This window comes from Globicephala melas, chromosome 13, assembly GCF_963455315.2.
Source record: "Globicephala melas chromosome 13, mGloMel1.2, whole genome shotgun sequence".
NCBI classification, from domain to species: domain Eukaryota; kingdom Metazoa; phylum Chordata; class Mammalia; order Artiodactyla; family Delphinidae; genus Globicephala; species Globicephala melas.
Genome location: NC_083326.1, coordinates 71,101,868 through 71,116,978, shown reverse-complemented (window position 1 = coordinate 71,116,978; position 15,111 = coordinate 71,101,868). Strand labels below are relative to the sequence as shown.

Genomic DNA, 15,111 nt, shown 5'->3' with positions numbered 1-15,111 from the left:
TATTGGGGTCCTGCCAGGACCCCACTCTCCCAATGACCTGCATGTGGGGGAGGGAGCCCCTCAAGGCCTGGCATCTCCTGGATGGAGAACCAGTGTGCCTTGGAAGATTCTTAATAATACCGCATACCTCAAAGATATGGCGGCTTCAGTTCCAGATCATCACAAAAAAAGCGTGAATAGCAAAATAAAGCAAGTCACACAAATGTTTCAGTTTCCCAGTGCTTATAAAAGTTATGTTTATACTATACTGCAGTCCATTAAGTGTGCAATAGCATTATGTCTAAAAAAATGGACAAATCTTAATTTCAAAATACTTTATTGCTAAAAAATGCTGTCATGCAAGCCTTCATTGAGGAGTCAATCTTTTTGCAGGTGGAGGGTTTGAAATATTGTGAGAATTACCAAAATGTGACAGAGACACAAAGGAAACGAATGCTATCGGGAAAATAGCACCAATACACTTGCTAAATTCAGGGTTGCCACAAACTTTCCATTTGTAAAAAACAAAACCCACAATATCTGCAAAGTGCAGTAAAGGGTATAAGACACAAGCAATACTTTAGTTGAAAATAGACTGAAATCTATAAGTTGACTGGGAAAATGTGAACACTGACTGGATATTTGTTGTTATTAAGAATTTAGTGTTAGTTTTTAGGTCTGATAATGAGATTGGGGTTTTGTTGTAAACAAAAAGAGTTCTTATATTTCAGAGATACACTGAAATATTTATAGATGAAATGATAATGGTGTCAGGGGGTAGGACACAAATGAGGTATAAAAAAGAAAAGATTGGCTGTATATTAATAACTGGGGCCATCCCCAGTTATAATAAATCCGGTTTATTATGCTATTCTCTCTACTTTTATATATGTTTGAAAATGTCCATGGTAAAGTTTTTAAAATGAAAAAAAAAGCAAAGCAGAATAAAACGAGGTATGCCTGTAATAATAATAATAACAACAACAACAGTAATAGTAGCAGCACAGCTATCTTTTATGGTTGCTGGCCTTTTTTTCCTAGGTGTGTGCTAAGCACTTTACATTCAGTACTTCATTTAAGTCTCATATTATTCCCATGAGGTGATCATATTATACCCACTTTAAAGATAAGAAAACCGAAGCTAGTAGAGTGTCGATAGTAGCCCCACCGTCTCCCGCCACTTCCAAGCCTGGCACACAGCAGACATTGAATAAATGATGCTGTCCTTCCCGGCCGCATAGAAAGCGGGTGGGCATGGAGGTGTGGGGGCGGTCCCTCAGGAGGGAGGTCCAGGCGCGGGATGCGCGGGACGCGCCGGATGCGCGGGGGTGAGCGTGTGTGTCGGGCCGCGCGGAGCCTCAGCTAGGGCCTGGGCGGCCCAGCGTGGCTCTTCGGAGGGTGGGGCAGCTGCGGCCCGGCCTGACGTCTGGCGCCTTGACCGTCACTCGGCGCTCGCCCCGCCCCGCCGCGGCCGCAGCAGCCGGGAGAAGCCCCTAGGAGCCACCGCCGCCGGCCGCACTTGGATCGCTGCGGGCGCAGCCATGGCTTCAGGGCTGGCGGGTAAGGGGACGCGGGGCGCGGGGGCGGCGGGAGGGCAGCCCCGAGCCGCGGCCCCCAGCCCTCGGCTGAGCGGCAGTTCCCCCGTGTCACCCCACAGAGGCGGAGACCCGGCAGAGGTTGCTGCGCACCGTCAAGAAGGAGGTAAGTGCCGGGCGGGGGCCGGGGGCGCGACCCACAGGGAAGGGAGCCACCGCAGCCAGCCCGGAAAGCGTCTGCAAAGGAGCGGTGGCCTCCTGGGGTGTGGAGCTACCCTGCGTGGGTGCTGACCCCACGGGGCTAGAAGCGGGTGAGCTTGGGGGTGAGATTATTGGTGGGGGGCCCTGGGTGTTTTTGTGCTGTGTGCAGGGGCGACTGCTGTGTGAGGGCCCTCCAGGTGGAGGCACACCTGGATGTGTCTGAGTAGGACCCCCTCTTGTGGAAGAGCAGGTTGGTGGGTCTCGCCAAGGTGAGAAAAGCACTTGGCGGGGCTGACAGGGCATGTTGCTGGGGACGGACTGGATGGGACTGCAGCAGGAGCACGAGACTTTGGGAAAGGGGAGGAAGTCACTACGGGGAAATAAAGCTCCCCACCTACCCCTCCCCGAAATTCTCAGTCCTTGGAGCCACCCCCAGGAGCCAGGGGACTCCCTCCCTGAGAGTCCCAGGTCAGTGGGTTACTCCATTTGAGGCATGTGTGCATGCTCCCCTGGCAGGCAGGCCCCCCCTGACCCCCACCCCCCCCACCCTCGAACGAGGGTGAGAATTAGTCAGGGTTCAGCTGCCCCTCTGCCCCTTCACTCTCCCTGGGGTTAGACGGAAGCCCAGTCTAGCCTTAGAGTTAATAGTTCATGACTTCTCGGAGAGTGGGAGAATCTATAGTGATGGGTGCCTGGGGAAGCATTTAGATACCTGGACTGCGTGTGTTTTTTTGTGTGTGTACGTGCATGCACATGTCTGTGTGGGTGAGGACATGTAGCTGTGAGTATGTGTATCTGAGAACATGTGTGCATCTGCCTGGAGATATCTAAGTGTATCTCTATGTGTACATGCATCCGTGTGTCTGTGTGTTTATCTGTTTTTGTGATTATGATGTGTATCTGTGTGATGTGGGAATCTCTGTGAATGAGTGAGGTTGTGACTGTGTGTGTGCATGTGACATGGGATGCATGAGTCTGTGTGTGAATGAGTGAGCTGTGACCATGTGTGTATGAGTGAGGCTGTGTCCGTGTGTGTGCATCGCCCTCCTCATGTCACCCGCATCCCTCCACGTGGGACCCCATTGCTGCTGAGCCTGCCTCACATCTGCATCCTAAGTGCTCAGCCCTAGACCAGGAATGGCCGCAGCCCTCGGGGGCTGACCTGATCCTGTGCCTCTGTGTATGTTGAGGGTGTCAGTATCTGGTAACAGTGCTGTCCACCAAGAAGCCCCTCCCCGCACGGTGGCAGATACCACCAAGGGCAGCCTGGAGGCTGGAACCTGTTGCTCCCCCTCCCCGCTTGGGGAGCGTGGGCATGTGTCTGTGCATATGTCTCAGTGTGTGGCATGTCCCATTGTTGCTAAAAGAATCAGCTCCAGGCTGACTGCCCATTCTAGCGTTTCTGAATAAGGAGACATACAGGCTACATGGAATCCCTCAGAAAGGCCCAGAACTTTTCAGCTCAGGCCTCTTAGAGACCCCTGTGGGGACCTGAAGAAAGCTCTGTCTAGACCCTCTTTCCATCAAAACCTACATATTCTGATTGTTTCGGGGGGAAGTGTGTATAGACCTCCCGCCCAAAACCCTTCAGGTTAAAAACATACAATTTTTTTGTTCATTGTTTAATTAAACCTGGGTGTAAAATGTGCTCCCCAAATGTTTTCACCTGGAGTGGCTGTGTTTTTAAGGAAATGCTTGACTGGTTCAACAAGAGGTTGGGGGAGGGGACCTACAGGCAGAAGAGCTTGTGAACATCTTGGAGGGAGTGCTTCCCTGGTTCTGGGCAGGCCTCCAGCTGGGGCCCTGAACCCAGCTCTGCTACCAGCTCCCTCGATGCCCTGGACGAGTTCCTTCCCCTCTCAGGGACACAGTTTCCATATCTGGAGGAGGGAGCATTGGTTCAGTGTCCCTGGAGGTCCCATCCATGTCAGTCTAGTTTGGGTTATTGGCCAGGCTGTGGGGGACTTTTCCCCTGGTGGCCAGCGGTCTGAGGCTGCATTCTCTCTCCTGGGAGCAGCTGAGTTTGGGGCTTGGGATGAGCTTTCTGCCTGGCTCGAGGCCGAGGCCATCTCCTGGTCAGAGGGACCTCTTGGCATCCTGCTTGATGCCTGGGTGGGGGGCAGGGGGGGCGGGGTGCAGAGGCAGAACCTTGCAAGTTTCGGCAAAGGACCTCGAGTGCCCATTGACCCCGATCTGCAATCAGAAGGCAAGACTTATAGTTGCAAGTTGATAGCTGTTTCTAAATTTTGCATTTCGTGGGGCACATCGTTTTAGTAATTAGTGCTTCCACTTACTGGGGGCTACTCTGTGCTGTATCCTGTGTGCACAGTAATTTTATGAAGTGAATGAGGTTGTTCCCATTTTCAGACAAGGAAACTGAGGCTCAGAGAGGAGGAGTAAATTCCTCAAGAGCACACAGCCCAGAAGGGACTTATCCCCCTGGTCTGTCTGGTGTTAGAGCCAGGCTGTCTTACCCCCTAAATCACAAACATGCCCATCCACATCTACACAGTGCCACAATCTCAGCATGTGTGGGTGGTATAATTTCCATTGTACAGATAAGAAAACTGGCCCAGGGAGAGTAAGCGAAGTGTTTCAAGGGCACAGAACCAGTGAAGCGGAACAGTCTTCTGTCTGTGAGCCCCCTGTTCAGCATGGGTGCCCCCAAGGGCGTGGTGACAAATCCATGCCCCCCAAAGCAGATCTCCTCTCTCCTTTCCTTCCTCTGCCTACCTCTTTGGAGAGCATCTCCAATGGAATGGTGAAGGGGAGCTCTTTGCTTAGAAAACTGGGAATTGATTGAGGTCTTCCTTCTCTCCACCCTCTGGGTTCAGAACCACATCCCTGCCTGTCACAGCCTCGCCCAGAGGCCCCTCCCATCCTTCTTTCTGGAAGGGGCGGCTTAACAGTCAGTTTCTGTAGATAAGCCAAGCAGGTCTGCAAACTTTGTCTGAGCCACTGAAGCTACAAAGGCTAGTAGAGCCTGTGGGGCTGGAAGTTCCATCTAGTGCTGACTCAGCTGGGCTCTGTGGATCCCACAGTGAACAAGATCGGCCCTGCCCTCTGGGGGCTTACATTCCAGTACGGTGGACAGACCCTGACAGACATCCGAATGTAATTAAAAGGATGATTGCAGGCTGTGCACTGAGGTCTGAAGTAGAAGCACTTGGCATCACAAGAACATATAACTGCATGCAGGTGGCTCAGGAGGGCTTCTCGGAGGAAGTGATGTTTAAGAAGATGTGTGAAGGATAAGTAGGCTTTTTAGGTGAAGGTATGAGGTAGCAAGAGACAGAGGAAAACCATTCCTGGCAGAGGGAACTGCACATGCAAAGACTTTGTGGCTGGAGGGAGCACTACAGACAAGGAATGGAAGGACTAGGAAGTGGCTGGAGTGCAGAGAGAAAGGACAATGGTGCCACATGCAGAGGGGGCAGAGCATGTGGTCTTATCCTAAAAGCAAGAGGAAAGGAGTGGGGAGGACATGAGGAATATGGAAAGAAGAGGGTGGAGCCGAAACTCATTGCTTATCAATTGTACAACTTGGACAAACATCTGTCTTTACCTTCACACGTATCTGGGTTTCAGTTTATTCATAATGGGGGTGAAAATTACTCACCTATCAGGGTAAACCATGTGAAAACACCCACCACGTTAGTCTGAGCTTCTCCAGGACAGGAATCTTTTTATTTTCTGTCTCCCCAGCACCACCCAGGGAAAGCTGGGGACAGCGTGGCCTCAGCATAATTTCCTCCAGTTAAATCCAACCAACTCTATCCTGGCTCCTTCCTGGCTCGATTAGCCCTCCCCTCCTTTTGCCTCCCCACCTCCACCCCTTAATTTTGTTTTGGTTCCCAGAGCCTCAGGGACTGGCTTCCCGTTGCCATGACGACTGCCACTAAAGGAGCTAGCCACGTGACACGAGTTGATAAGGGAAGCAGAGTGTCTAACTGCCTTGTTTTCCTGCCTCAGGGCTGGGCCTGGGAGGCCTCTTAATTGGAGGGGAGAAGGCAGGGGCTTGTGGGCCGGAGGAGAGACCCTGAGAAAGAGGCAGGGCGATGAGGTGGGTGCTAGAGAGGAAGCTACGCTCTGCACACTGGAGCTGGTGTGAGGGCTGTCCTGGGGAGCCATCCTCACAGTGGCTGAGCTGGGCTTGTCTGGGGACTCAGCCTCCCAGCTCCTGAGTGGGGGATCATGAGAGGGGAGGTAGGTGGGACGTGTTGAGAAGGTTGGAGGAAATCAAGAGGGAAACAGCTGATGTTAGTACTAGGACCCTGTGGTGGTGTCAGTCTAACCCGGTGGCTCTTAGTGAAGGAGGGGGCACAATTTTGCCCCCCAGGTAGGATTGCCAGATAACATACAGGTCATACAGTTAAATCCAAATTTCAGATAAACAACAAACAGTTTTTTAGAATGAGTATGTATTGCTAAATCTGGCAGCCCTACCCCAGGGGACATTTGGCAACATCTGGAGACATTTTTGGTTGTCATAGCTGGGGGTGCTACTGGCATCTAGTGGGAAGAGACCAGGAATGCTGCTCAACATCCTACAGAGCACAGGACAGCCCCCATCACAAGGAAGTATCCAGCTCAGAACAGCACTGCTTTGCTGATTGGCCCCCACATGCCACCTTCTTTACTCAGAAAGACAGCCCTAAGAGGGAGAATAACCATCTCCTTCACTTTATAGAAGAGGACCTGGAGGCACAGAGATGGTAAGCAGCTCGCTTTAAGGTTGCACAGCCAGCCTGTGGAGAAGCCAGGATTCAAGTCCCACATTCTCAGGATCTGAAGGGTGGCCTCGTGGCCCCTGATTCACAGAGGGCAGAGGTAGGGAGCTACAAGCTACAGCAGAGTCCCCGGAAGCAGGCTTGGGGGTCAGATGTGTGTAGGGCAAGGAGATGAGTCAGGAAAGGTCCATTAGCCCCAGCTTGTGCAGGGCTGTGGATGCCAGGCGGCAGCCTTTGCTCCATCAGATAGTAGGGAGCTCTAGAAGATTTATGAACAGGGGAGGTCTTGCTTGGAGTTGTACTTCAGGAAGTTTCATTTGGCAGCAGGGGCCAGGACAGACCCTTTCTGCCAGCTCTTAGAAGAAAACTTCCTCTCTTCTTTCCTTCTTTCCACAAATATTTATTGAGCATCTACTAGGTGCCAGGCACTGTTGTAGGAACTGCAGATTGAGAAGTGAACAAAGCAACATCCCTGCTCACATGCTCTCGTGAAGCTTACAGTCTAGTTGGGGGACAGATAACACAATAAATATAGTGACAGGAGCTATGAGGAAAATAAAGCAGGAAAGGTGGTGGAGAGTGGTGAGAAGCGTGCTCCAGAGGGGGCACTCTGGGATGGCCTTTCTGACAGGGTGACATTGTCTGCTTGGCAGACGTCTGTGGGAAGGGTGTTCCTGACAGAGGGAACAGCATATACAAAGCCCTTGAGTGGGGAACAGTGAATAGCGAGGAGGCCAGCGAGGCTGGAGCAAAGGGAAAAAGAATGAAGGAGGATGAGATGAGGTCAGAGAAGGAACAGGAGGCCCATCGTGCAGGGCCTGTGGCCCTCGGAAGCTTTGGCTTTTACTCTGAGTGAGATGGGAGCCGTGGGGGGATTTTGAGCATGGGGGGAGTGTGAGTTCACCTATGTGTGGCTGCAGGCAGGCAATACATGGAGGGGACAAATGAGGATACAAAGTCATTAGGCAAGAGAGGAAACTTCTATCTAGTTCTTTCCGAGCTTTCCATTCTTGGGCTGGAAATCACAGCCCCACACTCCTCTGCTGGGCCAAGTGGAGGTTCCGAAAACGCTTGCTGATCGAATGAACAAAAGCAGGAATACTGGGTGGGATATTTTGGGGCTCTCTGTTGCTTGCAGGGTTGACGCAAATCAGTTGGTGTGTGTCGTGTTTTCGAACTTAAAACGGCAGAAGTTCTCATGAATAATGCAGCTATATCCACACATAGTCTGGTTTGATGCTTTTTTTGTATCTCTGGCAATGCGGCTTCCGGGAGCTTTGGATAGTGGTGGGCTTGGGTTCGATGTGATGGGGGTGGCAGGAGGGACTCTGGCTTTCCTGCCTAGATATGTCTCCCGTGAAGTCTGGCTGGGTCCCCCCTGCAGTAACCTCCTGAGGGGCTCTGCGAGAGGGTGGTAGCTTTTGCTGCTGGTTGGCAGGTGGGAAAGTGCATTTCTGTCACCCAGTTGGACCCACAGTTGTTGGCTGCAGACCCCAGGATGGGAGGTGAGGACACCTGAGTCCTTGTCCCAACTCTGCGTCTAACGACCTGTGGCCTCCTAGCGGGTCCCTTCTCCCTGTCTCATTCTCCTGCTTTCTAAGTGGACAAGGTCGGACGGCTCAGGGATTCTAAGAACATCGAGCCATCTAATTTGACCGGCATCTCTTTATAAGAGCCAAGTCTCTCCTGTGTTTTCTCTACTCTGAATTTGCCAAGTCTGTATTTAAGACTTATTATACTCAGTAGCTGATAAGACTTTTGGGGAGCCTTCACTCAAGGAAAACAAGGGCTCGACTAAAGCCATTCTAATGGGATCAAGTTTTTTTAAACAGCATTTACTGAGCATTTTATATGAAGGACTTCATTTAAGTATCTCAGTGCCCCGTGGAGTGGATAAAACGTTCTCCCTAATAGAGAAGGATATTGAGGCACAGAGATGGCAAGTAACACCCGTGCGGTCGTGGAGACTGTAAGTGGTACAGCTCGGGGGTCTGGCTCCAGGACCCAGCTCTGCACTCTGGAGCCAAAACCAATGTGGTTATAAGCTGTGACGAGAGTGTGGAGTTAGGGATAAGGCCAAGCTTTGGAGCCAGACAGCCTTGAGTTCAGGTTGCAGCCCTGCCGTTTAGGAGCTGTGGGAATCTCTCTGGCTTGAGTTTCCTTGTGTATCAGATGGCCAGGGCATCATCTACCACTCGTTTATGCCGTCACACGGGGGTTTGACAGTATTTGTGGAGGGACCAGGCACGGTGCTTGGCTCACTCAGTTAAGAGTGAGATGGAACTCGTTTGCAGAAGGACATTTTGCTGCCCTTTCTGGTCACGTTGAACTTGCAGATGCCCTCAGCATGGGATCATGATCTCCTTGGGTAAGCCTCGGGCTGGGGGGTGCCAGGACCACAGCAGCAGTGCTGTAGCCTAGGAAGGGGATCCAGCGGGACTGAGCCCTTGAGTAGGAGTCTGCAAGGCTGAGTCTTGACTGATGGCATTGCCATCCTCGGGTGGGCAGCTGGAGGTTCCCTCTGTGTCTGACTGCTCATCGGCCCCCGTGGAGGTAATCCCTCAGCCTCAGGAGGTCAGAAACCCTCGTGAGCCTGCTGGCCCTGCCGCTTAGCTGCTGTGAGCCCCCAGGTGAGGCAGCTAGGAGGGCTGAACTCCAGTGGGGGCAGCGTATTTTTCTTTCTTTTAGTAGTACAAGAAGATAGGAGATGAATAGTTTTTTTGTGCTTTTTCTTTACAAAATCTTGAAGGAACTCAGATTCTGGGCATTTGTGAAGGACAGTAACAGGTCCTATTGCCGTAGACCCCATACAAAAATCGGATAACTGAAGCCCCAAGAGATCAAGGGACTTGGCGATACTTGGGGCATTGAATGAATTCTCCTCTAATTATTGTTATTTAGTGAATTATGTTGAAATAGAAAGTTAGAATTAGAGCAGCTATCATTTCTTTTTTTTTAAGAAATAAAGACATTTTTACTACTACCATTTATTAAACGCTACTCTAAGTGCTTTACTCTGTCTCATTTAATCCACAAAGCAATTTTCCTATAGAGTACGTACAGAATAGCAACTCCTCTTTGCTGAAGAGGAAATTGAAGCTCATAGAGGTTGAGAAACGAGACTAAGTAAGGTCACACAGCTGCAAAGCAGCAGAGCAGGGTATTTTAGCCAGCCCCGTCCAATTCAAGTTGGATAATAACTTGCTAAAAATAAACTAGTTAAAACAGTAAATAAACATATAAATATAAAGCAGAAAGGGAAAGAGAGGCTAAGAAATGGATCTATTGGTTCAAGGGTTTGGGAAGTTTGTAGTGATCCGGCTTTATGTACAGCTGTATCCAGGGGTTCCAGTGATGTTACCAGGACCATCTCTCTCCACCTCTCTGTGCTGCTTTTGTCTGTGTAAGCTTTATGCTTCCTCTCTATGGGGAGGTAGAGGGTTGCCCAGCCGCTCTCAGGAAACAATATGCCAGCTTGACATCGAGACAAACAGAGCTTCTCCTTCCCCACGGTTCTAGCAGAAGTCTTAGGATTACATCTCATCCGACCAGCCTGGGTCATGTGCTCCTTTTGCGCCAATGGCTGTGGGATGGATTGCTCTGATTGGTCAAGCCTGGAGGGGTGAAGTGTGGAGTCAGCCCTGTGAGAGTAAAGGAGGGGACCCAGAGGAGAGTCAAGGTGAAATGACCAGACAGGGAGATGGTAACTAGGCCAACAAACCACAGACATCCACCTTCACAGCCTGAGGGTCCTGCATTTGGAGCTCAGCCCCTAACAGTAGAGGTGGCCACTCTGATGCTCCGTGCCTGGCTGTGATCCCAAGTGCTGCCTGGGGACCTGCTGTGCGCAGGTGTCTGCTGGATCAGAGATTTTTACTCTGGGGTGTGCAAAACCCTGAAATTGTACAAACACTTTGTACTTGCTGTATGGAGAGGGTATCCTCCATCATCCTCAGGACCTGTAGAGGATCCACAACCCAGATACCCTAATACAGTTGGTGTCCTTTAATATGGTTTTAAATAAACCTTTCACAGATTAAAAAAAAAAAAAAAAATCCTGAAAGATGCTGGGATACAAAGGTGAATACAGTACAGTTTCCCAACCTCCACGTGCTCAGAAATGAAATAGTGTCTCCTAATTTCTAACCCAGTGAGTCCTCTAATAATAATATCAATCTCTAATAATAATCATAATGAGCATTTATTGGGCACCTACTATATTCTAGACCTGCACTGTCCAATGTGGGCTACTAGTCACGTGTGCCTATTTACATTTAAATCAAGTAAAATTACATTTTAAATACTGTTCCTCAACGGCACTAGGCACGTTTCAATAGCCCCACGTGGCTAGTGATACCATATTGGACGATACAGGGATACAGCATGTCCAGAAAGTTCTATCATGTTCTAGACGTTGTGCTAAGTGCTTTATATCCATTAACATATTTGATCTTTAAAAAATCCTTAATAAATAGGACCTACCCCTACCTCAGAGGTAGGGGTAGGTCCTATTTATTGTCCCATTTTACAGATGAGTAAACTGAAGCACAGAGCAAGTGAAGTGACTTGCCCAAGGTCGGAGAGCCCGTAAGAACCAGGATTCTAACCCAGCCCTTAAACACACTATCTCACTGCTTTTCCTCTTAAGGTTGGCTGGAGGTGGTTAGTCCATTTTCTGGTCCATCCTGAGTGTGAACCATCTGGGAATTCCGTTTCTTTCTTTCCTGCAGCCGCCCAGACCCCCAGATTTTGGGCAGCTTTCCAGAGAATCTCGGCACCCTCTGGAGTCCGTGTGTGCCTTCCTCATCCTTGAGGCCCGTGGGTCTGTGGAAACGGGGCATGTTGCCAGGGGAGCCGCCACACGCAGTAGGCAGAGCAACCGGGAGAAAGCTGGTGGGTGTCCATGGTGTGGGCTGAGAATGTGAAACACGCGGGCCCTTTTTCCTGGGGATGGGGGGCGGCCGGGGGATGGCCTTCAAGGCTTCTCCATGTCCATCCGGGGCTGGGTGTGGGAGTGTTGGCCGGAGGGACCTTTTGGCCAGGATGTCCCCAGGTGAATGGTCTTAGAATCAGGCACTGGGGAAGACTCCTTGTCGAGGGGTCTGGGGCACCTGTGCAGGGTGGCGATGACAGACCTGTTGGTGGGAACTCCATTCTCAGCCCCGGAACACCTCTCCTTCCGAGCCCCGCTGGCTGGCGGGTCTTTCTGCTCTTCGGAAACAATGCCTGGTGCCTATTTATAGCACGTCAGTAAACTATTAACTGGGGCGGGACCGGCAGCGGCCCGGGAGAGGCATTTGCTTCTCCTGCAAGCCCCATAGCCACCTTTAGGGCGTTTAAGAGTGAGGAACCGGAGGGAGGGCTTTTCTAACCCTCTGAAAATCCACATGCCACCACTTCATCATTTATTTATTTATCTGCTCATTCCCATCACACGGATGGGACTGCAGAAGGACACCCCTGTGGCTTTGCCTTCCTTACCTGTGTGGATGTGGTGGGCAGGGTGGAAGGATGTGGGCGTGAGGGTGGGGCAGATCAGTCCTGGAACTGCAGAGGAGAGAGAATCCCGAAAAGGAAGCTTGATCCATTCCCTGTGGTTGCTGAGGTCCTAGTGCCAGACACCTTCAGACCCCTGCTCTGCGAGGCCCCAGAGCGCCCTGCAGACCACGCAGGCTGAAGGCAAGGAGGAGTCTCTTTGAAAGGAGACTCAGCCTGTTTGCCCAAAAGCTGGGACCCCCGCCGACATTCTCCATGAGTGGCAGAGTAAGGTAAAGACATTTTTTTAAGAAACAGACTTTATTTTTTTAGAGTAGTTTAGGTTCACAGTAAAAATTAAATGAAAAGTACAGAGATTTCCCTTACACTCCCCACCCCACACATGCACAGCCTTCCCCACTATGGACCCCCCACCAGAATGGGACATTTGTTACAATGGAGGAATCTGCATTGACACATTATCACCCCAAGTTCATAGCTACGCTAGGATTCAGTCTTGGTGATGTGCATGCTGTGGGTGTGGACAAATGCATAGGGACGTGTATCCACCATTAGAGCATCACACAGAACAGTTTCACTGCCCTAAAATCCTCTGTGCTCCACCCTAGTCATCCTTCTCTCCCCCCAACCCCTGGCAACTACCCATCTTTTTACTGTCTCCATAGTTTTGCTTTTTCCAGAACGTCGTACAGTTGGAATCATACAGTATGTTGCCTTTTCAGAGTGGCTTCTTTCATTTAGTAATAAGCATTTCAGCTTGGACATTCTTTTCATGACTCTGATTTTCCTTCGGGAACCGACGTGTGGCAGAGAGAGGGAGCTAGGAGGTGCCTGGCGAGCGGGGAGAGATGGGTCATGAAAGATGATGGCTGGGGCAGAGGTGGAGCTGGCAGGTGCTGCTGGACCCTGGCTGTGACTGTGACATTGGGCTTCACTGGGCTGAGGGAGCTGGTGCATTGGCCACCTGGCTGCTAGCGTCCCCACCGTGACTTGGGACTCTGGAGCAGGAGACCTTGATTCAGATCCCAGCCTCTTCACAGGCCAGATGACCTTTGTCCCTCCCAGGTCTGCTGCTTCGTTGGAAAAATGAGAATAGTAGCAATGACACCTATATTATTGTGAATCTTTGGGCTCACATATGTAAAGCTCCTACCCAGCTTGTGGGAAGCATCCGTAGGTGTCTGTTGAATGAATGAATGAACCTACTGTGTGCCAGGGTCAGTGCAGAGCAGGTAGTCATGGGTTTGAATCCCTGCCCTGCCATTTGAAAACCTTGTGCTCTTGGAAAGTCATTTAATCTCACTGAGACTCAGTTTCCTCGTTTGTAAAATGAGGAGGCTAATTGTATCCATTTCTCCAAATTGCCACAAGGATTGGATGAGATAAACCCCCTAAACACAGTGCCAGGCACACAGTGAGCACTTTATAAATAAATGCTGGTTGTTCTTACATAAAACAAATGCATAAAGCACCTACTATGTAGCTGCTATTGTGTTTAATGCTTTATATTGAGTTGTCTGAGGTGTTTATATATATTTTGGATATCAACCCCTTATCGGTCATATCATTTGCATATATTTTCTCCCATTCCGTAGGTTGTCTTTTTGTTTCGTCAATGGTTTCTCTTGCTGTGCAAAAGCTTTTAAGTTTAATTAGGTCTCATTTGTTTATTTTTGCTTTTATTTCTTTTGCCTTCAGAGACAGATCCAAGATATATTGCTACAAAATGTACAAAATGTATTATTTTATGCCTTTGAGACAATACTAATCTCTAATACAAATACTAATATAACACTAATATGAATAACACCATTTTATGGATGAGAATGCTGAGGCTCAGAGAAGGGACATGAGTTGCCCGAGATCATGCGTGCATGAGCTGGGATATGAATTCTGGAAGTTTGATTCCAGAGTCCAGTGCTCATGGCTGTGCAGTGGGTGTTACTCTAGGAGTTGGGAAAGGGAGGGGGCATCACATCAACTCGAGGGGGTCTCAGGAGGGAGTAAGAAGGTCACATTATCTGGTTCTGGAGCACTGGGTGGTTTTTCCAGAGCTGGAGGTGGATGTAAGGGTGGGTGGGGATGTCAGGTGGAGGCTACTGCAGAAGCGAATGTCAGGTGGTGGGAGTCACATGGGTCACACAGAAGGAATGCACGTGTGACTGGGAAGGGACAGGATTTGGCAGGAAAGGCAGGTGGAGCCACACCATGGGAATAGTTATAGCTTGCCAGGCGGTCCCATCCAGCCCCCACATCTGTGTCTGCTTTGGAGCTTCCCAAAATATTCCTTTCCCTCCCCCCGCCCCGCCCCACCCATCAGCCTCAGCCCTGTTCCAGCCCCTCCCAACTCTCACCTCCTGCGTGCCTCGCCCATATCAAATTAAAAAATACAGAGCCGCCAGCTATTCCCATGTAGTGCTTTTCCCTGCCACACTGTCCGTACATCTGTTCCTTCCTTTGAGCTCCAGGGCACCTCTGTGGGGGCAGTAGCAGGAGGAATTTTTTTTCCCTATGCTTTAGAGTTGGTGAATCCGAAGCCCAGAAAGTTCATTTCTACTTGTACTTCAGATCTTGAGCGTCACCTCCTGCAGGAAGCCCTCCCTGACCTCCCCACCCACCCAGTTTCCTTGTTATCTGTTCTCATAGAACCAAGTTCTTTCACTGCAGAGAACTGGTCTCACTTCGTCATTATCTACCCGTTGGTGTGATTTAGTTAATGTCTTTCCACCTTGCTTGACTGTGACCTCCATGAGGACAGGGACTCTATCTGCTTGCCACCTAATGCTGCACACATAGGAGGCGCTCTGTGAATGTTGACTGACTGAGCAGTCAGTTTTGACAGTTTTGGTTCATGTGATACGTTATGGGAAGGCAGGTGTTAGCGGAACGTGGAAGAGGCATGCTTATCCCCGCTTGGGGTATGGAAAGTCCAGGAAGGCTCCCAGGAGGAGGGGACCCCTGGGCTGAAGCCTGAGTTGCAGTTAGCCAGCTGGAGCATGCAGGGAGGGGCATCTGGCAGAAGGCACCACCTAGGCAAAGGCGTGGAGGTGAGCCCATTGCGTTGCCTTTGGGGACCTGCGTTCTGAGGCAGAGCTGGAAATACTGGCCTCTTAAGGTATCGGCTTCTTGTTCTCAGCATCCGGGGTGCCTGCAGAGTGGCCCAGCCTATC

General features: G+C 50.4%; 1 protein-coding gene across 5 annotated transcripts in view; it reads left to right on the top strand.

Moving 5' to 3' along the window:
- Positions 1-1,305: 1,305 nt before the first annotated feature.
- Positions 1,306-15,111, top strand: part of SGSM1 (small G protein signaling modulator 1) — a 77,865-nt gene continuing 64,059 nt past the window's right edge. For 2 of the 5 annotated variants that reach the window (XM_060311149.1, XM_060311148.1), the window contains exons 1-2: positions 8,767-8,813; positions 11,176-11,338. In XM_060311149.1, coding sequence (XP_060167132.1) covers positions 8,782-8,813; positions 11,176-11,338 — 195 coding nt within the window. In that variant the 5' untranslated portion in view covers positions 8,767-8,781. Of the gene's footprint in view, positions 1,540-1,636; positions 1,681-1,801; positions 1,826-6,291; positions 6,431-8,766; positions 8,814-11,175; positions 11,339-15,111 lie in introns of those variants that run through there. The other 3 variants (XM_060311150.1, XM_060311152.1, XM_060311151.1) reach the window with 3 other exon arrangements.